The 27772-nt window shown below is 38.6% G+C and overlaps 1 protein-coding gene across 1 annotated transcript; it reads right to left on the bottom strand.

The window, feature by feature from the left end:
- Window positions 1-121: 121 nt before the first annotated feature.
- LOC149011601 (glycine dehydrogenase (decarboxylating), mitochondrial) lies at window positions 122-8744 on the bottom strand. The gene is made up of 15 exons (XM_089160361.1): window positions 7330-8744; window positions 6985-7230; window positions 6824-6901; window positions 6624-6724; window positions 6348-6543; window positions 6108-6233; window positions 5801-5986; window positions 5000-5113; window positions 3870-4022; window positions 1969-2157; window positions 1554-1631; window positions 1341-1466; window positions 1155-1253; window positions 863-980; window positions 122-444 (listed from the first exon to the last, which is right to left on the bottom strand). The coding sequence occupies exons 1-15, from the start codon at window positions 8572-8574 to the stop codon at window positions 350-352; spliced, it is 3150 nt and encodes a 1049-aa protein (XP_089016487.1). The 5' UTR covers window positions 8575-8744; the 3' UTR covers window positions 122-349.
- Between the last annotated feature and the right edge of the window lie 19028 nt (window positions 8745-27772).

The raw sequence follows: 27772 nt of genomic DNA on the forward strand, positions 1-27772 counted from the left end.
GAATCATGGTAACAAGCACTACCTCCAACAATTGGAACTTCTTATATACTTCATTTTAAGGGATTCGCAGCATCAAATCTTTCACCTATTCTACACAGGTAAATTGACAGGATGCAAGATCTGAAAAAGAGAAAACGGAGAACTAGTAATTACAGCAACTTGTGTTGCGATCAGAAACAGATGTTATTGGAAACTGCAGCTGATCAGATATCAGATAATTAAGCTTCAAAGTATGTGACTGCTTGAGCGTATGAATATGAAATGTTTATATACAATAAAACAGGGAGGGATTGAGAAAGCTTTTCTCTTCCAATGAAGAACACAGGTAACATCCAGTGCGTGTTGAGAATCATGCAGTTGCAGCAGCTTGCTCCTCGGCGGCAGGAGATGCTGGGAGAAGGGTGCAAATGAGGTTCCGGTCACCGTAGACATTATCCACCCGCCCTGATTAGTATTGCATAAACCCATCATTAACGCCAAGTGGAAAATGATAAAACACTCTAATGACTTCATTGATATGCTAGAAGGGATGGTAAAAATAAACAACTTTAGGCTGGCCATGTATAATACCCAAACCGGAATCTACCAGATTTTAAACTGGGTAAAGATAGCCAATGCGAACCCAAAGAAGGAATCATCTAGACTAAACAAATTTCAGGTAATGAGAACATAGAACCTGATGGACATCACGGGATCAAGGCAACCCAAGTTACTGGAGGGGGCCAAGATGCAAGGCAACATAAACTAAGTGATCAAGGTGCCTGGAGACCTTGACAACTATGAATTGGTGAAAGTTGTTACCATTTTCAGTACAAGTAAGATTTGTTAATTCATGTCCTCTTGATAGGTTAGATCCACATACCTGTTGTAGGCCAGAATTTAGCAGCACGGAGCCAAGAAGCAGGAAAAGCTGCATAGTCACGTGAATATGGCTTTGTCCAAGTATCAGCCATGAGCATTGATGGTGGATGAGGAGCTCCCTACATATGTGATTTTCAGTTAATGTTCAGAGAATATTTTTCTGACAACAGAATCATGATGGGATGCAATAAAATGGATTCATGGAATTTGAATAAGAGCTGAACCACTAATCCATAGCTTTTCGAATAAAATCATCATTTACTTGGGTCCATCGGATATAAACTCTTTTTTACCTTGAGAACATTGTTGTTGATATCAGCCTTCCCAGATTCTATCTGTGCAATTTCTTGTCTAATGGAAATAAGAGCATCACAAAACCTGTCGAGCTCAGCCTGACATAGGAACCAAAGTAAACTTCATGCTAAAACAAGGCAAGCCTGGAAAAAAGTTGAGGTAAGTTATTCCAATTGACAGTATACCTTGCTTTCACTCTCGGTTGGTTCAATCATAAGTGTGCCTGGAACTGGCCATGACATTGTAGGACCATGGAATCCATAATCAATAAGACGCTTAGCAATATCTTCAGGTTCTATCCCAGCAGTATTCTGAACCATCAACCACATAAAGATAATTATAGAAAGTGTAAAAACAAATAAATAGCAAAAAAAATTTGCAACATTAAGGTAAAGTACCTTAAAACCTCTTAAATCAATGATGAATTCATGGGCAACTGTGCCACTGACACCACGGAAAAGAACGGGATAGTGGTTCTGCAGGCCCAAAAACACAGTTAAAGACAGCAAATTGTAATAACAGATTCCTACCGGGAGGATTAAACTAATACTGAAGTTATGAAGTTAGCAATTGCCCTTTTTTCCCATATGATAATGGACAAGAACAGACCCTTCAGTTTAAAGGCTTGATAGTTCTATCACCATCAACTTTAAAGGCAGTTTCTGTTGTTAGTAATGCAAATCACAAATCTACACCCTGAACTAATTTTCTTAAGCTAGGGGCATGGCATGTACATGAAACCTGCCCCTTCAGAAACATTAAGTACGTTCACAAACTTTAATTGCAAATTCAAGTCAAGATTGATTCAGTAACCTCCAAACGCTTTGCCATGTAGTTTGCATTCAAGATTGCAATTTTTGATGCATCTGTAAGTCCTTGTGATCCCATCATGGCTATGTAGCAGTAGGAAATGGGCAAGATAAGCGCAGAACCCCAGGGTGCAGCAGAAATGGTACCAAGAGGCTGGGAATTTTCAGGCAAAGGAATGCCACCAGTAGGCACCTTCAGCACATCATAGGAAAAAAAAAAATTAGAACTTACACCATGGAGGCACCAAAGAAAGAGCAAAAAGTTAGAGCCTTAGTCATGGAGAAGTCAAAAATAGGTTTATGCATCAGAGAAATCATAGACTGCCTAGCTAGGAACCTATTCATTATATGCTCAGAAGCTCAAACATTTGTAGCCTAAGTTGTTGCAAAATGAGCTTAGCTTCATACTGTCATAATGAGCATAATACACAACAAATTTCAGGTCTTCCAAATCATGGGTTAATATGATAATCCATATAATTAATCACTACATCTTGTCTCACTAATGTTTCCTGGGAAGGTAAGCTAATCCATATCCCAGCTAAAGCAAAATAAGGGACGCATATGGAAATACACAATTGATTCAAGATTTCTGAAGTTGACAAAAAAAATTGTACCCCATAATTAGTTTTTAGAAAGGTGTTTCCTGCATAGTAACCAAGGCTACACTAGCAGGTGAGAGCCAATGAGGGTCTCCCCTGTTGGTTCAAGCAGTGGGGGCAAATAGAACATTGCATGTGGAAAGCAGAGAGAATGAGAAAGGAGGTGCAAGCAAACCCCCACAGGAAACATTCGTCCTAAATTTTTCAACCCAGACATGCTAACAAAACTTAAATCACTATTTCAGTGGTTCATTCATACCAATGCTATTGCCAAAGCTATCAACTACAAGGGCAAAGTCATTATTGCCACTTGTACAACTGGGTGAACAAGATAATAACCTAGGCATAAATCATGGATTTAGCAATGAGCCATCTTGAGCTTTCTAACTCTCATCAAAACCTTGATAGAATGAAAGAAAGAGCAGGATTCTGTAGAGACACGAAAAAACACAATAACTTCCAACATGGAACACAAAACTTTAAATTAAGGTCCCTGAAACAGCAGAATAAGAAAGCAATCACCAGATATATGTAACCCATATTGTTCCTTATGATTTGGAGCTACTAGCTGAAATTATCAGTTTAATATAAGACAAAACTCCACTAATAAACCCATCTACTCTAGACACATTTGAACTCCACATGGTGCATCCATGCTGACGCAATCAACTGCTTGTTAAGCTGTAGAGTGGCCACCTTTCGTAGCACATCTGATAGGACAATCAAAGATCCTTTCTTTCACCCCCCCCCCCCCCCAAAAAAAAAAATTAAAAGAAGAGGAGAAAGTTCCTATCTTTCTTAATGAAAAAACCACACATGTTCTTTGGTTAAATCTTCTACAAAGCACAAAATATATTGCACTGGACTTCAAATGGAGCTCCAACACTAAATTCAGAAAGCATGTAATCCAATTATTCTAAGAATCCTACTTTGGAGAGTCAACTGGCTTGTACTTCATAGGGACTCTCAACAAATGGAACCCAACACTAATGAAACAGCATAGGAAACAAGAATTATCAACCTTCTTCTAGACTGCATCATTTTCGCTTGATATATTAGTGAAGATGGGAAGGGGTAAAGAAAAACAATAATGCAAACTTTCTACTAGAAATACCATTCGAAGTGTTCTGTAAATACAAGGTGAAATCCAAACAAACATGTTAGATACAAGTTTCTACATATAAAAGCACCTTAAAAATTCATTTAATAGTCAACTAATTCTTATGTCAACCATTTATATTATTTGGTGCACAAAAGAAAACATAAAGCATTGAAATTTGCATAAAAAAGGTAATAGTCATACCACAGGATGTGATGGCAGGAATGGTGCCAAGTGTTTTTTCACACCTATGGGTCCCATGCCAGGACCTCCTCCACCGTGTGGAATGCAAAATGTTTTGTGAAGATTGAGATGGCAAACATCTGCTCCAATCCATCCTGGACTTGTAAGGCCAACCTGCCATGAGAGAGATCCTCAACAAAATAAGACACAAGTGATTAACACCTTACTAGAAAATAAACTCAGTTGCAAGGATAACGAAGGCAGAGAGAGAGAGAGAGAGAGTTAAGATGTCTGACTCATGGCTGCATGTTAATGAAAGATATCAAATTGGGTTCTAGGCTGGTTTACTTTAGATCCGGAATTAATCTAGCCTAGATGATATTGGATCTATAAGGCCAAATTGTCCTAGTTTTTCAGTATGCATTCACTTAGTATCACAGCTTCATCCATCCCAAAAAGCATACATTCCGTAGGATGGGAAATATTATTATTACCAAATTATATGATTATCTTGGATTAGTTTAATGGTAAAAACATGTGTTTTACCATGTTAGAGACAATGCTGAAGTGGGAAATACATGTTTTCCACCATTTGTGATGCTTGACCAGAATGATTTGTGTGTGTTTGATCCCAAACCAATACATATGGATTTTTGAAACTCAGTTGCTTCTTCCCTAGCTAAGCTCCCGCTACTGCAACCAATCAATCACATCTCCAACTTCTCTTTCAATTTTCCTTTTCCTCATGGGGATAGGTGTTTGTGAAAAATGACATTAGATACAGAGGCATGAATCCTAACTGCTTGATCATCAAACTTGCATGACAAAGCATGAAGGAATGAAAAACATTTTTTGATGTACAGAAATATGTTTTCTGATTGTTAAATGGCACCAAACATCCACTGAGGGATCTTTCTAACAGAACAATCAACTATCTACAATTGCAAGATTCCAAACCAATAGCACCATGTGTTTGCACATTTTCCTTTTATCACAGAATGTCAGACATAGCTTATTTTAGTCTAGCCCATTTCATTCAATATCTTAGGGACATCATGCACAACCAAAAATAGAAGTGTAAATTATTCAACAATGAGGGAGGAAACTACGGTAAGAGCAAAAGTTGGCAGAAAGAAAATAAGAAAGTAAACCTGTGCATTCATGTTGGCCCCATCCATGTAAACTTGACCACCGTTGTCATGGATTATCTTGCAAATCTCATCAATGCCCTCCTCATAAACTCCATGAGTGGAAGGATATGTGACCTGCATATTCAGTCAAATGAATTATCACAAGTATGAAGTACATCTTCTTGCACATGGAACATGGATTTAATTTTTTCAATCAAGTCGGCATTTGTTAACAGGTTAAACATTAAAAATACAACTTTCAATTTTTTTTCTTTTTTGGTAATAACAAGTACAGTTTTCAATTGGAAAATCCTACATGCAAATTAGTACTCATAGATATTACATCGGAAAAACTTTTGTTAACGTTATCTGTAGAAAGTAAAACATGATGTATAATAACACTGTGAGATCTTTCCAGTGCTTGTTTTTCATTCATAGTATGTATTAAAATCCTATATAAAAGATGCATAACATATTTTTATAACTGAATATGGATTAAGCAGCTCCTACCATATGGCTGTGAGAACCATAGGTCAATGAATCCCACAGATACATAGTACGCATGTGATCATCAAAGGAATGCAAGGGTGCCTTGAGATATTGAAAGTTTTATGACTGAAGATATAATGTTCAAATTGCACATGAAATTTGCCAGGGAAAACTCTGGAAAATGTGTAATCCATCGTAAATACAAGTTTAAAACAAACAGTTGAAAAATGGATTATACAATACAATTTTCTTTTCTGACAATTCTACACTGAAACAAATGAAAGTTAACCAAGAAAAATTGAAGAACCAACTCAGAATCCAAAACATCATTACCATAAGAGCAGATAAGTTGTCCTTATTTCCTTCAGCAGCTTTCCTTAGCTCTTCAATGTTGATGTTTCCTTTAGCATCAGTTCCAACAGCAACAATTTTCATCCCACACATGGCTGCACTTGCAGGATTAGTTCCATGTGCTGAAACTGGTATAATGCAAACATTGCGGTGATGGTCTCCTCTTGCCTGCATGTTAATTGTAAAGGTAAATCATCCTGACCAACAGTGAACTTTGCAAACTTAAAGGAACTCCTGCTGCTGTCGGAGGAACAAACAACTAATGAAAAATGGGTCTCTTTCACCTTACCTGATGGTAAGCACGGATAACCATCAGTCCAGCATACTCTCCAGCAGCACCAGCATTGGGTTGCAATGAGAACGAATCAAATCCAGTGATGGTGCACAATAGATCACCCAGATCTTCGAACATTTCCTTGAAAAAAAAAACCAAAGAAGCAGTGATTACTTATGCTTACTCAAAACTTCTTCCGTGAAAAAACCAAGTACAAAATCAGGTAGCCTGGGATGATGAAGTCTTTCTACCTACCTGGTAACCCATAGCTTGCTCGACAGGGGCAAATGGATGCATGTTTGCAAAGCTAGGCCATGTCACTGGCATCATCTCAACTGTTGCATTCAATTTCATCGTACAAGATCCCAAGGGAATCATGCTGTGGCAGAGTGAGAGATCTTTGGACTGTAATTTGTGAAGGTATCTGAGGAGCTCATGCTCTGTATGGTACCTGAAATGAGCAAAAAACAGTAAGAGTGACGCATTAACTAGTAATAATTGCGGTAGCAAGCTCACAGGGAAAGGATATACATGTTAAAGATTGGATGGGTCAAGTAAGGGCTCTCTCTGGTAAGCTGAGGTGGAATTGCAGTCTGAACCTCTGGTGCAAGAGATGCAGCAGTGAAGGGCACCTGGGAAACAATAAGGACAAGGTTACTTTCAGAGTGTCAAAAAACACATGTAATTGGAAGTGAATTTCACCAGTTTGCCATAGATATACAGATACTGACAGGCTTGCCACTTGAAAAGACTGAAAAGAGCTCATCCACATCCTCTAAGGTGGCGGTTTCATCAAAGGACACAGTAATCTGGAAATGCATCAAATTAGAATCAGATCTCTAGAATGGTATCAAGATCCATAATCAACAGAAACAGAAAGAATGACACTTACTGTCTTCGAATCCACGATCCGCAGATTCATCTCCTTCTTGTAAGCAGCATCTGCGATGGCTTTTGCATCAGGGCACTTGATCTTTACAGTGTCAAAGAAGGGAAGCCCTTGAACTTCCACTGTACCAAGTTTCTTTAGCCCATGCGCAAAAGTCCCAGCAAGACCATGGACTCGTTGGGCAATAGTCTTCAAACCCTCAGGTCCATGGTAGACCGCGTACATAGCAGACATGTTCGCAAGCAATGCCTGATGGAAAAAACAGGATAATTATCCAACAAGAAACACTACCCGCATTCGAATTCAAACTGGAGAGCAGAAACACATTTATTATGAATGAAATAAGACCTGTGCTGTGCAGATGTTGCTGGTGGCCTTATCCCTCCTGATATGCTGTTCTCTGGTCTGCATTGCCATACGTAAAGCAGGCTTTCCGGTTGAATCCACACTAACTCCGATGATTCTACCAGGCATCATTCTCTTGTACTCCTGAGATGTGGCCAAGAATGCAGCGTGAGGGCCTCCATAACCCATTGGGACACCAAACCTCTGAGCAGAACCAACGACAATATCAGCCCCTAATTCACCAGGAGTCTTCAACATAGTCAGCGCCAACAGATCGCTCGCCATCACGACTTTAACCCCATTCGCGTGAGCATTCTTAATGAACTCCCCATAGTCCAGAATCTCTCCCTCTGTGCCTGGATACTGGACAAGAACCCCACAGACATCTCCGGACTTGTAATCGAAATCCTTGAGGTCTGCAGTGACCACCTTGAGATCGAACCCATCAGCTCTGGTCTTACAGATATCGATGGTTTGAGGGTGGCAGTTGCTGGCGATAAGGAAAGTCTTCTTCTTTCCCTTCTGGATGCTATTACACATTGACATTGCCTCTGCTGCGGCGGTTCCCTCGTCAAGCAAGGAAGCATTTGACATGGGAAGACCAGTGAGGTCGGTAACCATAGTCTGGTAGTTGAGAAGGGATTCAAGGCGACCCTGAGCAATCTCGGCCTGGTAAGGAGTGTACTGGGTATACCAACCTGGATTCTCCATGATGTTCCTCAATATCACAGCAGGAACAAAGGTGTTGTAGTAGCCCATCCCAATAAAGGACCTGAAAACTTTGTTCTTGGATGCCAACTTGGTCATGTGTTCGATCATCTGGCTCTCGGTTAAACCCTCATCGAACTTGGGAAGCTTCATGGATTCGATCCGGATTGCCTTAGGAACGGTATCATCGATAAGAGAATCAAGGGAGGAATATCCACAGGATTCAGACATGACGACCTTGTCCTCCGGTGTAGCAGAGTTGTGGCGACGTGGAAATGTATCGCTTGGTTTCAAAGATTCAATAGATATAGAACGGGTCTGTGACCCAAGACTGAAACCACTGCTAGAAGCCGTATTTCTTCGAGAGAAGGAATCGATTCCGGAAGAAGTTCCAGATGGGAATGCAGAAGGAGAGAGTGACGAGACATACCTGGCTGGATGAAACAAAGCTGATGAAGAGGTATGGTCCTGCGGCTGCTTTGAATCTGAAACCAGACGTTTAAGGATCGCTCGGTTTGCTAGTCGCCGAGCGCGCTCCATGTATTCGTTAAAAGATAAGCTTTGAGAATCAAAGCAAAGAGACTTGAGAATTGAGAAAGAGAGAGAGATCCTCCAGAGGAAGCCAGAGGAGGAAGAAGAGAGCAGGTGGAGTCGAAAGGATTCTGTTTTCCTCAGCAATTTATTCCATGAATCAAAATTGAGTGGGTGGTTGAGGCTTTTTCTCCAGATTTTAGGACTCCAGCGTGAAAAGATTCAACCTTGAAAAAGGAAAAAAAGAAAAATATACTGGACAGATACACCTCACCAATACAGTCGCAATCCACGGATTTGGTGGTGGAAGGTTGGTGTGGGTGGGTAACTGGTCTGGTTCTCATAATTTGGTTTGGTTTGGTTTGGTTTGATTACTGTCCTCTAGTTAAGATCCTCTACATGACTTACAGTTCGGTAGGGGTTCCAAATCTCGGTTAGACTTCGTTTGTTTGATGGAATAAAGGTGAGGCGGACAAATTCTTTAAAGAAAACAAATTTTTTCTACTTTTCCTTTAAATCGTCAAAATGTATATTGTTTGATTACTTGGTGTGGAAAAGTTAGAAACTCGTATGGTGATGTGGCAACTCAACTTTTCAATTCCAAAACTTTTCAAAATCCTACAAAATATATGGAACTTTGTAGAAAAAGTAAAATGTGAAACCCATAATTAACAATTTTATACACTTTTCGTTCATTTTCTTCTCCCTCACCCCACTACATATAGGGCTTACATATTTTTTTTGGTTATTTTCATATGGACCTCCTGAGGTTTGGTCTATATCATATTTTGTCTAAAAAATTTGAAACTTTGCATATGCCTTCCTCGTATTATAGAAAAAGTCAATTTAAGGGCAAATTATCGTTTCTATGACCAATTTGCCCTTATTATTTTTTTTTTACAAATTTCATTTTGACCCCCTGAAGTTTGATTTATGTCATTTTTAGTCTAAAAAAGCTAAGACTTTGCATTTGCCTCCCTTATACTATAGGAAATGTGAATTTAAGGATAAATTATCAATTTTATGACCAATTTGCACTTATTTTTTTTTTTAATTTAATTTTTTTACATATACATCCTACTTGCCATGAAACTCGTGATTATCCTTTTAGTTCAAAAATAGGGTTTAATTTTTTACATACATCCTACCTGCTTGTACTATAATTTTTGGATTAAAGGGGAGTCACGAGTTTTATAGCAAGTAAGATGTATATGTAAAAGATTTAAATTAAAAAAAAAAGAATAAGGGCAAATTAGTAATAAAAGTGATAATTTATCCTTAATTCACTTTTTTTATAGTACATGAGAGGCAAATGCAAAATTTCAGCTTTTTTGAGAATAAAAATGACATAAACCAAACCTCAGGGAGTCCAAATGAAATTTGCCCAAAAAAAAGAATAACGACAAATTGATCATAGAAACGATAATTTGTCCTTAAAATAACTTTCTCTATAACACAGGGGAGGCATATGCAAAGTCTCAATCTTTTTGGACTAAAAATGACATAAGATTGAACCTTAGGGGGTCCATATGAAAATTACTCTATTTTTTTTTTCACCCCATCTTTGCAAACAAATGCAGTCTTAGCAAACATGCATTTCAAATTTCCCAGAATGTAGTTGTTGTATGTTATCATTTTAAAAGTGTTTTGTTGTATACTTTTCGGAGTTTATGCTAAGAAAATAAAAACACCAACTGATGCATCCCCAATTTAAGTATGTTTATAACAAGATTCCTCTTTTTTTTTACTTTGAAGTTGTTGTAAATTAACTCCAAATAGTGTTGACTGTCGGTCTCAATTTAAATGAAGAGAATTGGTGTATTACATTGGCAACTAATACCAAAAGAAAAGCCCAACCATACTAATTTTACATGGATTTGCTAAAAAATCCAAGTGACTAACCGTTGATTGACCATCTCTCCCTCTATTGTACATTCTAATGGATTTGGTTTTCATATAATATCGCCTTCAATATAGGAAATTGTCTAGAAATTTCGAAACTGATTACAAGCTAATGGATCTATTAATACCAATTTCTCAAACGACTTCAACTCCAACTAAATATCCATAAATATTTGAGCAAATTACATTGGTACCCCAAAATAGAGGCCTAAATGCACTGACACTTTATTTTATGTCTAAAAAGTACAGACCCCAAAATTAGATTTTTATTGAATTTATTTATCTAATTTGTCACTAAAAACCTATTATATTCGGTTTATTATAAGATATTTTTTTAAAATAAACAGTAATTTAACTATTTTTAGTGATAAATTTGATAAATATATCCAATAAAAATTCAGTTTTGGGTCTCTGTATTTTTTAAACATAAAGTGGAGTGTTAGTGCTTTAAAGTCTTTATTTTAGGGTGCCAGTGCAATTTACACTAAATATTTTGGTTGTTTTTATATAGTTGAAGCATTTATTTCAAATAAAACCTTCTTAATTAATATGAAAATAATAACTATTTTTTCCCATCATTGCATATTCTTTTTTACTTGGTAAGATTTGAAAAATTACACATTCTGTCTGTTTTCCTTTTTTAATAACCATCTTCCCAAAAAAAAAGTCGAGGATTTTATAATGCCAGTAACAATCAAACCGGGAACGGAAACTATGAACCAAACCGGATTCGCTTCATAGTCAAGTGAGTGAGTTTGGTTCGATTTAAAAACATTTCCATGGGTTTCTTTTCGTTTTTAGAAAAAGACATTCTATGGGTTGGTGAGGGAGTGTGCGCAAGTTAAATAAACTACGCACCATCGCGGATCATGCACTAGAATAAAACAGAGAGATCGACGTGGCAAGCAATGGTGTTTGTCTTCCCTTACCAGAGATCACGATTCGCGATTCGCGATTCACGATTCAAGTCTGTCACAGTCATCATAGAAAGACCAGAAAACCCAATCCATTGAAGCTTCAAACGGTCCCCAAAAAAGAAATGAATGGAAGACATTGCAGCTCAAGAGATGGAGTTTCAGTGGACGAAAACGTCTCTTGTTAGTTAACCAGAGAGAAAGAAGAGAAGATCGATTTACCTCGTTGGAGGGTTTCAAATTCACACTTTCCTTATCTCTCTTCGCCACCTTACAAATTAATAAAAAGATCACGTTTTCTAATGTTCCCTTTACCTGCTTCTTCTCTATCACATATTATTTCGCCTTCATAATCTAAAACTTCAAAAAGATCTAAGTGCTAGGGTTTTGATCCGAATTTACAACTTAAAACGCCTGGGGGTTTCTGGCTCGGTTTCGGTGTCGCCGACGTAATTTAAGCCGGAGTGTTCTGCCGTTTCGGGCCGAGGGAGCCGGGACGGCTACGATCGTTTCGTTCAGAGAATAATATTGACTAGTCAAAATTGTGGAGTACAAGATCTTATCCTATATCTTACGTGGTTTTCTGGTTGGATTTGGGAAGATTCTCTCGAGAGTGGTGATTGGGTCACCCACTCATCCAGCATATCATGTGGGCTGAAAAGGCTTCTCTTAATCGTGGCTCAAGATTTTTATTTTATTTTTGGTGATCCAAAAAAAAAAAAAAAAAAAAAGGGGATGCAATGGCTGCGACCTAGCGCCCCCCCGCTACGAATATTCGGACTTTTTATCGAGTGCGACTTATGCAAGCATTAGCCCTGTGCACTACCAGCTCAAGCACTGGCCCCGTCAGTGGAGCCCCACCGGAGGCCTAGTATAATCCATAGAAACCGGTAGCACTCATGCCCAAGGTAAAAAAAAAAACAATTGTCCAATGCAAGAAACAGAGAAGTAGAGAGGATTTAAACTTGGGACATGAGGTTTACCTAATCACTTGGGAGTGAACTTGGGACCACAAGACCACCACCCCCGGTGGTTTTTCTAATTAAGAGGTTCATCTAGAGTGAGTTTAGGTGAAATATCTTTAGTATAGTTTTTATATAGGAAATTTTCTACTCCTTTCATATATCATCTATTGGTCAGTCAGAGATTTATTCAATGCAATCTGAAAAGGTGGCTGACATATATTAATATACCCATCCCCGACTTTAATAAAGCCCCTTTGTACCTAAAAAAAAAAAAAAAAAAAAAAAAGTGGCTAAGCAAAGCTCTAATTACCACGAATCACAAGTGGAACAAGGCCAATATCGGGCTTGTAACCAAATTTGTCTTCCTTGTTAGGACATCCACTAACATCTTAGCACACATAGGTGCATAATATATCTTTAAGCCTTCAAATTTATATGCCATTTTAAGGATGTCTTGAAAAATTGCCTTGAAAGTGAATGGACAAGCAGCTGAATTCCCTTGCACTAACCTCACCAACTGTTGGTTGTTTGATTCAACATAGACACTCATTGTAGTTTACAAAGACCTCTAGCAATCCTCTTAATTCAAGAGCTTCACCTTAATTGTATAGGTGCATACTTACTTACTTATCAATTATACCTCTTCCATCCCAATTTCTTGCAATAATAGCGAACCCCTTTTTTCTCTTCTTTTTTCCCCATGTGGCAGGGACATTTAGTTTGATAAAGAGTTGGACGGGTAGAGACCATAGGCAATTTTGATCCCTTGGAATTCCATTGTTGTGGCTCTCGATGTGAATTGTTTTGTTCGAAGGTTCCAAAATTGATTGTAAGCCCTCAATGCTTCAAGCACCAGTTTCACATGATCATTTCTTGCTTTCTAGAGAGTCATACCACGAAGGAAATAACACTAATGCACCTCTCGGTTTCTCTAGCTCCCTCAACCTTGATATATTTCCGACCTCTTAGCCACTCGACCATAGAGTTTGAACACATAGATGAGCTTTTGCATGACAAGGGACCACCAAACCAAACCTACCTTGCAAGGCAACAAAGAATAATGTGAGAGATATTTTCTTCAACTTCAATACACTCACCACATATAGGATCAATCTTTATGCCCCTACCATTCAACGTTACAGCCAATGTTAGGCTTTCATTACATGCCCTCCACAAAAAGGAATTGATTTTAGGTAATGTGGGGCATTTCCATATGGCCCTCCACTCCTCATTGATGCATCTCCTCCCAAGCATGAGACCTTCAAGATAATGGTGTCGTCAATTCCTCCTTGTTTTGCTCCCTTTTCTTGCAGTTTATAGGCTGCCTTTACTGAGAATGTGCAGTCCTTGCTTCCCCCCACGACAAGAAATCCTCACATGGGAAAAGAGAGAGGTGGACTTCAAGCATCGCTTTAGCCTCCTCTTTAGTGAACCATCTCCTTATGCACTCTATTCTCCATGTCCTTGAGTACTCATGAATTAGATCATCCACCTTTGCAGGGCACAAACCCGGCTCCCTCCTTGATGAAATTCTAAAGCCTTCCAAGCTAGGAACCCATGGATCCTCCCAAATATTGATGTTGTCACCTTTACCAATTTGCTAAATCAACTTCCTCTTTAGGACCTCTCTCCTTTCCATAATGCTTCTCCATGTCCATGATGGGAAATTTCCTAACTTGCCTCCAAGAAAGTGTTAGAACTCTAGAGAGGTCACCACACTCCAAATCACAGAAGAAGAAAGGCATATAATCCACTTCATCTTAATTGACAAGATCAACCTTGATCCGGATATAAGATTCCATCTTCGAGCGTGATCTAGTCTAGATCATTGATGGGAAGGATTCTAAAAACTCCAACTCACCACTAAAAAATTTTCAAGGGAGGAAAAACTCTCTAACAATATAGAATTTAAGTAATACGAGAGTGTGCTTAACTAACCTCAAAAAAATCTGGAAGTCACAGCAAGATCCAAGCCTTCTTTGTGAATTGAGGGTTCTTCACCACCAACCACGTGTACACAGTCTCCCCACTATCCACAACAACCTCCATGAATACAATAATGCAAAATTAGGTCATGGATGACTATCTTTAAAGGGTCAGGGGCAAAACAGGATTTAAATCCCTCAACCAGATTGACTTGTCACTTGGGGCGGTCAATCCCGCCTTAAGCAACCGCCCCCTAGTACTTTTCAGTACTTGGGTGCTTTGCTCTCCCGATTGATTCCCAACACCAAATTAACTTAATCCAACATGGAGGGGGGGGGAGAGGGGGGCTCTTACCTTGATCTTGGACATCTTCAAACTCGACTTGACTCATGCTAGAATTCCATCTAACCTAGTCCATCCGAGTTTCCATTGGATGTTCTTCACCAATAGTATCCAAGTCCATGGGCTCAGGGTTTGGATCATAGGCTTCAATCCGGATAGCCCACAACTTCTTCCGACTAGAATTTTAGGTACATGGTCTTGCAATACGGATCCCATGTTAGAATTACAAGGGTTATTATTGTAATTGCCCACATGAAATCAAAGAAGACTTTCCCTTTTGTGTACAAGGGTTGATCACTTTTGGTTGTTTTGTGATTAAAATTTAATATGGTTTTTTGTCAAGACATTACTATTTCATGTGTAACATATACACTAAGATAAGTCTCAACTTGAAATCAGTTACTTGATTTGCCCAATTTTGTAGAAGAGTTCAACACCACATCCAAAAAAGTATGAAACATTAGAGGCATTGGATAACATTGAGTCCATAACTAAAGTTAGAGTCCAGACAATTTCATTTCTTCCTTGAGGCTAACTAATAGCTCTAATCAACATAACCTAAAATGGATGCTTCAGGAAAAATGTTAAAACAAATATCACAAAATAGTGAATCAAAAAAGAAAATAAAAACAAAAACGCAAAGAAATTCAAGGTGGTTCACACACTGATGTGGTATATTACGTTCACAGCTAAAAAAGATGTGTTTTTCCACTATGTAGAAGAACAACAAAAGGAGATCTCACAACCAATTGCCAAGAACTCTCACTCAAAACGTTAATTGAAAATTTCAAATCTCTAAATAATGTGGTAGGTGAACATAAGATATATATATATATATATATATATATATATATAAACTATATTAAGGATGTAGTCAAGGGGGTACTTGCCCTAATTAAGGATGTAGTCAAGGTGGTGTAACTGCCCAAGAACCTGATAAAGGAAGGTGAGTCAAGCCTTCATATTTCATGAAGAATATTGAAACAATTTCATGGTTTATTTGAATGCCCAATGCAAAGTCAGAAAACAAGATGGCAATTTTGTTCTACTGCACAAAAATAACAAAGTTTTCTAATCCACATAAATAGGTTCATAATGTTTGACTATTTACATTATGATCAAAAAGGTTTTTGATCCTTCATGTAGATAAGAGTTCATGACCTTTCACGATTTTTATTATTATTATTATTTTTTTTTTGGTTCTATGGGGGAGGGGGGGTGTTGTGGGGAGGAAGGATGTAAATGCTAATGAACACATATAAGTGTCAAGCACATTGGATGGCAAGATCCTATGATTCAAGCCTTACATGCAAATTCCTTGTTGTTTTCAATTACTATGTGTTTTTTTTTTCTTTTTTTTATTTTTGTTCATCCAAGCCAAGCTTGCGCTCACCTTGTTCACATTTTCAGAGGGTAACTTTATAATTATCTAAATATATGAGAAGATTTTGCCGTCGGTTCCGAGATATTATCTTTTGCATTTCTAGTGAATATCTATAGTCCAACATAAAACTTTTTATCTATTAAAAATTCTAGGACAATATGAAAATTCTAGGACAATATGTGTTTATTTTTCTCTTTTTTATTTTTATTTTTTATTATTATTTTAGAGAAGAAAAAAACTTGCTTTCATGGTAGTGGTCATAGCTTTAAGGCTTTTGCGTTCATGAGTCTAAAGTCCAACATAACATTTTGTTATCTTTCATTTATTTATTTTTTTTTGGTGAGAAAAAAAATGTTTTATGGTTCTTTAAAATCATAACCCATTTTCAAGGGTCATAAGAAGTTTTCAATCTGTTGACCTTTTTAAAAGTTTGTGGATCCCTCTTTGTGCCAAAACTAGGCACTTTATGCATTGCTTTTGTTTCCAATAACCATTTGTTTGAATGGTTGCTATCTTTCCTTTTTTTTTTTTTGTCAAGAACTAAAAAGCAACTTCATTAAACAGTTTAAGCCAGAAAACCTAGATGATAACAAGGAAATGGAGTTGCTTTTTAGAGGTGGAACATTCCACCATGATGTAGAAAGGGAGAATCGACAGGTTTCCTTGGCTAAAATCAGCAAAAACATTGCTATACCTAGGGATAAATTAAAGTACACAAAAGTGAAGTCAATAACAACCTTATGAATTTCAAAAACCAAACTATGACTCATCCAATTAAGTGATGAGTTAAAACCTTGGAGAGCAATCACCACAGGTAGGCAATCCGAATGAACTTGGATGTTTGAGACACTCAAAGATTTTCCTAATGATAGTCCATCTCTAATTGCCAAAAGCTCCATAAGCGTAGCAAAGCTTCCAAAACCAAAATATGCAATAAAACCTCCACCGGCATCCCAAAGTATGCATCCCTGACCTCCATTGTGAGTGTTGCAATCCCATGCTCCATCGACATAAAGTTGAAAATAATTCACTTCCTTCAAAGGAGCAACCATACTAGGAGTGTGAAGGATTCCCACATGCAAGGGGTTATACATGGTGTTATAGATATTTGCACAAAGAGAAGCAAAGTGTAGAGAACCGAAGCATCAGTACCACAAAATAAAGCTTTATTTCTAGTATTCCATATACACCAACATAGAGCACTCCAAATTTGATTTATTCTATTTATTTAATCACAATCCTTAAATTTTACTTAATAAAATCCATCCAATCATGAAGATGTGTGGCACAAAATTATGCCATATCAAGCCTTAAAGGCGAAAACTCCCACCATGTTTTTGCATGTGGGAGAAAAAACAAAGCATGACAAATTGTTTCTAAAGCAACACCACAAATTAAGCAAATCGAGCTGAGGGATACTTGTCTAGTAGAAAGAGAGCTACCTACTACAATCACCTAATAAGAAGTTCTCCGAAGAAAATGCTTTATTTTTCGAAGGGTGGGGATATGTGAAATTTTATTCCAACAAGTAGAAGAAGATGAGGATGCAATATTACATTGATTATCAGCCATAGCAAGACATTGATAATAAGCTGATCAGACAGTAAATTTCCCATTCTTTGTGTTGGGAAATGCCATATCATCATTGCCACATCAGCCTCCATTAGTTTTGATGATAACAAACATGAATTACTAATGTCTACATTAAGTTGTGATTGTCTAGCTCATTATAAAAGCAAGTGGACCAAATCCAACTCATTGGACCAAACTCACTAGATGGTCAAGATCAAGCAAACTTGGACAGGGAACCGAAGTCAAGATGAAACATCAAAGCACAAAAAGATGCGAAAATCAAGTCAAGTTCAAGACTTAGGAGAATTCAGGATCTAGGATACCTCCACATGCACTAATATGATATATATATATATATATATATATATATATATATATATATATATGTCATTAGACTGAATTAGGACATGCTAGGAAGGTGTATGAGACTTAGGGTTAGATAGAAATCCCTAAAAGCCCCTCTAAGAGTCTAAGTCCTTGAATTCCCACCATGCTTCTTGTCTGCAGATGGATGTCTGTTTGGAACTAGATGGTCATCCGTCTGGTCACAGAAGCCTAGACGGATTTTTCGTCACAACCGTCTAATCAGATGGATATTCGTCTGATCCAAATGGTCGTCCATTTGATCAGACGGACATTTTTCTCATACAACCTAAGCCCAACGGCTAGTTTTAACAGCTAATTTTTTAGACGGATCTCCAATTGATTCAGACGGACGTCCGTCTGGATTCAAAACTGGGAGAAACTGATAAGCATGCATTTACCATTATTTATTTGAATTTAATTCCCCATACTTATTTAATTAAAGAGAGCTAATTGAGTATTTTTGTGTATTTTTCAGGAATAAGGTGATTTTGGATATTAAAGATAATATGGAGTAAAGTTGGCAAATATATTAGATATTGGTGGATTGTAAATCATTGCATTCAATCTTGCTGCCTAGGAAATCATGAAAAGTGAGATCTTAGCAAATTGGAAACAGGTGGAGGTCTAAGGAACAAAATTGGTAATAAATATGAAAATCGGGTAAACAGACCTATCTTCAGTATTTTGAGCATATCTCTCTCGTATGAGCTTGGATTGCGGTGATTCAAGATGCTATGAAACGATATTGAAAATATCTACAACTTTCTAGTTTTGAGTTTTTCCAAAATCAGAACGAATAAAGGTAAAATTGACGGGTAAAGAGAGGGGATTCATTGTGTGCGGGAGACATAAAAGAGAAGCCAACCACAGAAAAGAAGAAGACAGCGAATGCGGCTCTCATCTCTCATTGCTGAAGAAGAAGACCACATTTATCTCTATCTCTCTCTCTCTCTCTCTCTCTCTCTCTCTCTCTCTCTCTCTCTCTCTCTCTCTCCCCTATGTTTCATCTTTATTTTTCTTATGAACTTTGTGATAATGAGTAGCTAGTTCCTTTTCTTTGGGATGTAGATGAACCATGTTTATTTCATTAATTTGATTGTTTTATATTTTCTAGTTGATTGTGTTTGAGTTTGACCAAAGATGTTCTATAGCTTAGCGAACTAAGCGTGCCAAGCTTCCGCGAAGGACGATAGTTTTGCGAAGATAGGGCATATCTAGGAAGACCATCCCTAATTTGCTTTGAAGTGTAGAGTTATATCGGTTAAGGAAAAGCATTGGGGATTCGAAATCCCAATGATCTTCAAATATTCATAGTTTAAGTTTTTGCATTAAGTAATAGATTTAGTTTAAATTTAGTTTTGTTGAATTCAATCTTAGTAACTTAACCTTTTAATTCCCCATAGTTTGACCTCGTACTTTCTGCTTGCTAAATTAGTATAGGATTTTATTTTTGATTGGTTAGCGACACGATCAGAAACAAATTATATCCGTTGGGAGGTTGGGCCAAGTAATTGATTGCCATCTTTATAAGCCCAACCACCCCCATTTGAGAGTCTTTACCTTGCCTATTGAGCATTTACTATCTCACAACTTTCAAAGCTCTCAAATTGGTGAACAAACATTGATTATTTGCCTTCCAACTTCACTCAACTTTGAAGGACATTCCAAAGTTGCCAAACAAGCTCACTGGAGTAAATCTTGGAGTGATTGAAGGTCATTGATACTTTATTAGTGGTGCATCTCTTCCCTTGAGTGAACATTCATCATTGCATCACACTCATACAAGGGGTGTGGGGGTAAAGTATCACACCCCTTGTTAGGTAATATCTTCCAATTCTTCAAATTGTATTGTTGTTTAATTCTAGTCTATGTTGATTAGAATTGGTAGAGGGTAAGGGTGTTCTTGCCCTACATAGAACAAAGATTATAAAGGGTGCTTTTGCCCTATTGAACATAGATTGTAATGAGTTTGATCTTTATCCATTGTATTGAAAAATAATCACTAGTGGAATACTCTCTTGAGGCCAAGAGAGAAGTGGAGGTAGACTTGCAAAGTCGAACCACTATAAAATAATTGTCTTGTGGTTGATTGCATTACTTTAATCATTGAAATTTACAATTTATATTGTATTTGCAATTAAACCGAAAAATTAGGCAAATCCACTAGTTGCAACCTATTCGCCCCCCCTTTAGGTTGCCTTAACACTTTGTCTTACCCCAAACCCAAGAATCATGAGTCTCAGTAAAGAGAAGGGGGATACCGAAAATTTCTTCCACCTCAATAGGAGTGAAAAGAGATATAAGTAGGGAAGGTTCCACTGCATGTCCTCCCAGTGAAGGACCTTGATTGGTGGGAGGCTACAAATGCCTCTAAAAGGAAGAGTAGGTAACTATGGATCCCTATATATATTGGTATGTGCCCCATTCCCCACTTGCTGAATTAGACCTTGCCTAAGAATGTCCCTACGAGCTAAAATACTTCACCAGCCCCATGAGCTATAAGAGGGTGCCATGCAATCAAGAAAAGGGGTATCTTATATGTACTTTGCATGCATAATCTAGGCCTATAAGGAATCAAGGTTTGTAAGGAGTCTCTAACTCTATTTAGGCAGTACAACTTTGTTAAAACAATGGACATTCCTTAAGCCAAGACCACCCTCTCTTTTCCCTTTGCACTAAGTTTTCCACTTAACCCAAAACAAACCTTTTCCCTGGTCATCCTTCTACCAAAATTGACGCCTTTTTTGGTCCATCTGTTTACACAATTCATTTGAGATCAAGAAACAAGACATGACATGTAACAACCCCTGTATTTCTAACCCAAGATCCGTATTGCAGGTCTGAGAACCCGAAGGTCTAGTTGGGTAAATTTGTGGAGTGTTCGGATAGAAGTCCATGATCCATACCCTGAACCCATGGATCTTGATCCTTTTCTGAAGAGCCTGCCTTGCTTGGTAGTTGGTCTTCTTGAAGGTAAGTGTTGTCTGGTGAGGTCTGGAATGAAGGTAAGATCTCCCCCATCTCTTCTTCAGGGTTAGGTTATACTTGGATATCAACCCCCTAGCAAAAGCACCCTTGTATGGCAAAATACATGGGGGTGGTTGCTAGTGGCGGTCGATCAAACCAAGCGACCGCCCGGTCTGTTTTCGGGGTTTTGCCCTATTTTGCCCCCTAACTTCTATAAAAGGTAACCCTCATCCAAATTACGAATATTTTATTCGTGGTTATCATTTTTGGAGGTTAGACGGCTGTGGAGAAGTGCCGAAAGCGGATCTGAAGTGATGGCGGTGATCTGGAGATCAATCCTTCCCTGTTTCTGGTATTCCGAAGTGAGGTAATGGATTCACCCTTCATCCTTTATCTCCTTTGTCTTTCAATTTCGTGTTAACCCATCCCCTCATCATGGTGATTACCCTTTTGATCAATCGTAACTCTCTTTCCAATCTTCTTGATGTGATTCATCCGAAAATGAAACTCTACTTTCATGAAAAGGATAGATCCAGTCAAGGGGAGAGTTCTGGGTAATCCAATGATGGTAATTGTTAGGTTTCCTTTCACCCATTAGCTATAGGAGTGTTAGATTCGAGATTTAGGCCATGATCACTAGAAATTCGGATTGAAAATGGGTGATTAGAAGCCTAAGTTTCGGATTGAAACTCCCTGTTTTTGGGGTGGTCACTAGTGGCGGTCGCTCAACCTAAGCAACCGGCATGAGCGACCGGCTGGTAAACAGTGACCAACTGACTTTTGGTTTTGATCCAAATTGATTCAATTGACTTATGCATTATTGTAACCCTGTATATAGGTGTTCTCTGTTTGAAGAGAAAGCCTTATAATAGTTTATGGATTCCGTTTTACAGACGATTTACTTATATGCAGGTAAGGACATTCAGTCCTATCTTTATGAATAGACTTAAACATGCTAGTCCAATGTCTGTTAGCATTAGTCTTTCATTATATATGTTGCTGTAGTCATGTACTACATACTGATTTTGTTATACTACTGCTGTTTGTCTTGTTTACATATATACTTTGTTGGTTATGAATGTGATATACTGATGATGCATAGTATGAGGTTCTGATGGATGAGGTATTCCTTGGGGATATCTTAGCTTGGGATATCAGAAGGCTGTGGAATGGGACACATGCCTGCTGATGTCTCAAGCTCTGTCATAACTATTGGATGACATTCTTAGGTAGAGTCTAGAATTGCATGGCTAGGTACCCCACATGCTACTATCCTTTCGGTAGGGGGATTGAAACTGGATGACCCGTGATGACAGTGATGTGACGTTGGTCCACTGTTAGTCATGTAAATGGTAGGGTTGCATATGTTAGGGTTGGGCTCATGGACGTCCAAGGAACGGACCGGGTGTCGTGGTGAGTCATGAGAGCATTCCGCCCCAATAATATGTGGATGACCATAGGGTTAAGGAGTGGAGTCCAACAGCGGTAGCCAGTCCGTGAGGATTCTCATTCCTAGGTTGCGAAGGATACTGAACCGAGTTGGTTGGTGCCATAGGGGATGTATCTAGACTTCATGTAGACATGTTACCTGTATGACCTTGCATTGGATTAGAAACCCCGACATGCGCCAGTACTCATTACCAATGGTCGTGGTGAGAGAGTGTTGACTTAACCCTAGCCATGGTTTGAGAGCCAGGTGTGGACCTTCCATTTTTGCCCAGGATCCCTACAGAGGTAACCAGTCCTTGCCGGATCAGAGTGACTAGACTTACCCAGAGGAGGGCTGGTGGATATCTTAAAGCATGTCAACAGCTAGAGATTTGCATAGTTAGAATCATAGTATCATTCATACTTTGCACTCATTCATATCATTTATGCATTTCTGACTTGTTGGATATTTTGATGGGAATTGTTATTGCTCTTACTGAGTTCTCTAGAACTCACTCCTTTATTGTATATGTTTTATTAGCCTGCACAGATGGAGGAATTATGCCGGAAGATGGACTGGTTTTGTCACACCCCACCCGCCGGTCTCGGTTACCCGCCCAACACCTCGTGGGTGCGATCCGTCACAAGATCCAAGGTTTTAGTCTATCAACAACATTAAATACAAATAAAGATAATCAAGAGCAACAAATGTTCAATAAATGAATTAAATGAATTACAGGAGTCCAAATACTCCAATAACAATAATAAAGGAAAGAAATAATGAATAAAAATGAATAAGGGTTCAGCGGAAGTAAACAAAAGAGTTATATCAATTTCTTCCCAGTTTCCTTTTCTAAGTTTAAAAAATGTTTTTCATGAATCTCAAGGTAGGGTGTCCTCCAGTTCTTTTCTATTCGCTGAGCAAACTTTCTGACCACCTTCTGTCTCTGACCATCAATAGGTGCGATAAGCGCACTCTATGCAGCCGCAGGAGCTCCCGCACATGCTATTTCCATCTCCCATTGACGGTGCCACATCTTCTTCATACGGGATGGATCCTTCATAGGAAACCAGTCCATCTTCCTGTACAATTCCTTCTTCTGTGCAGGCTAATAAACATATACAAAATAAAGACATGAGTTCTAAAGAACTTAGTAAGAAACAATCATAATTCCCATCAATTATCCAGCAATGCCAAGATGTACAAATAATAAGAATGAATGCAATGTATGAATGATACTATGATTTCTAACTATGCAGGTCTCTAATAGTTGACATGCTTTAAGTTATACACTAGCCCTCCTCTGGGTAAGTCTTATCACTCTGATCCGGCAAGGACTGGCTACCTCTGTAGGGATCCTGGGAAAAAGGGAAAGTCCACACCTGGCTCTCGTTTCCATGGTTGGGGTTAAGTCAACACTTTCTCACCACGACCATTGGTAATGAGTACTGGCGCATGTCGGGGTTTCTAATCCAATGCAAGGTCATACTGGTTACATGTTTACATGAAGTCCAGATACATCCCCTATGGCACCAACCAACTTGGTTTAGTATCCTTCGCAACCTAGGAGAGAGAATCCTCATGGATTGGCTACCGCTGTTGGACTCCACTCCTTAACCCTATGGTCATCCACATATTATTGGGGCGGATGCTCTCATGATTCCTCACGACACCCGGTCCGATCCTTGGACATCCATGAGCCCAACCCTAACATATGCAACCCTACCATTTACATGACTAACAGTGGACCAATGTCACCTCATTGTCATCACGGGTCACTTGGTTTCAATCCCCCTACCGAAAGGGTAGTAGCATGTGGGGTACCTAGCCATGCAATTCTAGACTCTACCTAATAATGCCATCAAATAGTAAAGACAGTGCTGGAGACATCAGCAGGCATGTGTCCCATTCCACAGCCTTCTGATATCCCTAGCTAAGATATCTCAAAAATAGATACCTCATCCATCAGAACCATATTCCAACTATCATCAATACATAACATTCATGATCAACACAGTATGTATGTAAGTAAGACAAACAGCAGTAAAATAACATGATTTATATTTAAGACATGAATACAACAACATATATAAAGAAATACAATTTCAAATAGACACTAGATTAACATATTACAAGTCTATTCAAGAGATAGGATGAATTGTCCTTACCTACATATAAGTAAAATTGTCCGTAAAAAGAGATCGATTAACTATTACAAGTCTTTCTTTTCAAACAGAGTATACCTAAACACAGTGTTACAATATCATATAAGTTAAATGAATCAAAGAGAATCAGAACCAAAAGTCATTTGGTCTCTGTTTACCAGCCGGTCGCTTAACTTGAGCGACCGCCACTAGTGACCACCCCAAAAACAGAGAGTTTCAATCCAAAACTCAGGCTTCTGATTACTTGTTTTCAATCCGGATTTCGAGTAATCATGACCTAAGTCTCAAATCTAATACTCCCTAAGCCAAAGGGTGAAGGAAATCCTAGTAATTACCATCATTGGGTTACCCAGAACTCTCCCCTTGACTGGATTATCCTTCTCACGAAAACAGGGTTTCGTTTACGGGTAATTATTCTCAAGTAGATTGGAAAGAGAGTCACAATGATCAAAGGGGGTAACCACCATGACGAGGGGATGTGTTAACACTAAATTAACAAACAAAGAGAGTAAAGAACAAAGGATAAATTCATTACCTCACGTCAGAAAGCCAGAAAAAGGGAAGGACTGATCTCCAAGTCACTGCCAGCACTCCAGATCCACTTTCGGAACTTCCCCGCAGCCGTCTAACCTCCAAATTTAGCAACCACAAATAAAATATTTGTTACTTAGACGATGGTTGCCTTTTATAGAAGTCAGGGGGCAAAATAGGGCAAAATCCCCGAAAACAGATGGGGCGGTCGCTTGGTTTAATCGATCGCCACTAGCAACAGCCCCCATGTAATTTGCCATACAAGGGTGCTTTTGCTAGGGGGTTGATACCCAAGGCCAACCTAGCTCTAAAGAAGAGATGGGGGAGATCTAACCTTCATTCCGGACATCTCCGAACAACACTTGACTTCCAGAATTCTAAAATCCAAGCAAGGCAGGCTCTTCAAACAAAGGATCCAGATCCATGGGTTCAGGGTATGGATCATGGACTTCTATCTGGACACTCCACAAATTTACCCGACTAGACCTTCGGGTTCTCGGACATGAAATACGGATCTCGGGTTAGAAATACGGGGGTTGTTACAGGTTTCCTATGAAGGAACCTTACCGTATGAAGAGGATGTGGCACCGGCAGTGGGAAATGGAGATAGCTTGTGCGGGAGCTCCTGCGAGTGCATGGAGTGCGCTCATCGCACCTATTGATGGACAGAGACGAAAAGTGGTTAGACAGTTCGCTCAGAGAATGGAGAAGAACTGGAGGACGCCCTTTCTTGAGATTCATGAAAAACATTATTTAGCCTTAGAAAAGGAAACTGGAAAGAAAATAATATAACTCTTTTGGTTGCTTCCGCTGAACTCGTATTCGTTTTAATTCATTATTCTTTCATTTATTATTTTTATTGGAGTATTTGGACTCCTGTAATTGTCACACCCCACCCATCGGTCTCGGTTACCCGCCCGACAACCCGTGGGTGCGATCCGTCACAAGATACAAGGTTTTAGTCTATCAACAATATTTAAGACAAATAAAGATAATCAAGAGCAAAGAATATTCAATAACTGAATTAAATGAATTACAGGAGTCCAAAATACTCCAATGTCAATAAATAAAGGAAAGAAATAATGAATAAAATGGATAAAGGTATCAGTGGAAGTAAACAAAAAGGTTATATCAATTTCTTCCCAATTTCCTTTTCTAAATCTAAAAAATGTTTTTCATGGATCTCAAGATAAGGTGTTCTCCAATTCAACTCTATTCGCCAAGCAAACTTTCTGACCACCCTCCGCCTTTGATCATCAATAGATGCGATAAGCGCACTCCATGCAGCTACAGGAGCTCCCGCACATGCTATTTCCATCTCCCACTGACAGTGCCACATCTTCTTCATACGGGATGGTTCCTTCATAGGAAACCAGTCCATCTTCCTATAAAGTTCCTTCTTTTGTGCAGGCTAATAAACAATACAAAATAAAGACGTGAGTTTTAAAGAACTCAGTAAGAAACAATCAACATCCCATCAATATATCCAATAATGCCAAGATACATGAATAATATAAGTGAATGCAAAACATGAATGATACTATGATTTCTAACTATGCAGGTCTCTAATAATTGACATGCTTTAAGTTATACACTAGCCCTCCTCTGGGTAAGTCTCATCACTCTGATCCGGCAAGGACTGGCTACCTCTGTAGGGATCCTGGGAAAAGGGGGAAGTCCACACCTGGCTCTCAATTCCATGGCTAGGGGTTAAGTCAACACTCTCTTACCACAACCGTTGGTAATGAGTACTGGCGCATGTCGGGGTTTCTAATCCAATGCAAGGTCATATTGGTTACATGTCTACATGAAGTCCAGATACATCCCTTATGGCACCAACCAACTCGGTTCAGTATCCTTCGCAACCTAGGAGAGAGAATCCTCATGGACTGGCTACCTCTGTTGGACTCCACTCCTTAACCCTATGGTCATCCACATATTATTGGGGCGGATGCTCTCATGATTCCTCACGACACCCGGTCCGATCCTTGGACATCCATGAGCCCAACCCTAACATATGCAACCCTACCATTTATATGACTAACAGTGGACCACCAAGTCACATCATTGTCATCACGGGTCACTCGGTTTCAATCCCCCTATCGAAAGGGTAGTAGCATGTGGGGGTACCTAACCATGCAATCTAGACTCTACCTAAATAATGCCATCAAATAGTAAAGACAGTGCTGGAGACATCAGCAGGCATGTGTTCCATTCCAAAGCCTCCTGATATCCCTAGCCAAGATATCCCAAAATAGATACCTCATCTATCAGAACCATATACCAACTACCATCAATCCATAACATCCATAATCAATACAATATGTATTTAAGTAAGACAAACAACAGTAAAGTAATATGATTTCTATACAAAACATATAAACAACAGCATATATAAAGAAATATGATTTCAAATATACACTAGATTAACATATTATAAATCTATTCAAGAGATAGGATGAATTGTCCTTACCTGCATATAATAAGATTGTCCGTAAAATGAAATCCGATAACAATTATATGACTTTTTTTACAAACAGTGGTTACCTATATACATGGTTACAATAACATATAAGTTAAATGAATCAATTTGAATCAGAACCAAAAACCATTTGGTCTCTGTTTACCGGCCAGTCGCTTAGGTTGAGCGACCGCCACTAGTGACCGCCCCAAAAACAGTGAGTTTCAATCCGAAACTCAGGCTTCTGATTACTCAATTTCAATCCGGATTTTGAGTAATCTTG

This window comes from Hakea prostrata, chromosome 7 (assembly GCF_041222555.1).
Source record: "Hakea prostrata isolate BN-2017 chromosome 7, UWA_Hpros_2, whole genome shotgun sequence".
Lineage (NCBI taxonomy): Eukaryota > Viridiplantae > Streptophyta > Magnoliopsida > Proteales > Proteaceae > Hakea > Hakea prostrata.

Excerpts from the sequence above, each read along its gene's own strand:
- LOC149011601 (XM_089160361.1), bottom strand. The coding sequence starts at position 8,574 with ATGGAGCGCGCTCGGCGACTAGCAAACCGAGCGATCCTTAAACGTCTG. Across the intron at positions 6,544-6,623 it reads ACCCATCCAATCTTTAACAT|GTACCATACAGAGCATGAGC; the intron begins GTATATCCTTTC and ends TGCTCATTTCAG. Across the intron at positions 4,023-4,999 it reads GGGCCAACATGAATGCACAG|GTTGGCCTTACAAGTCCAGG; the intron begins GTTTACTTTCTT and ends CTCTCATGGCAG.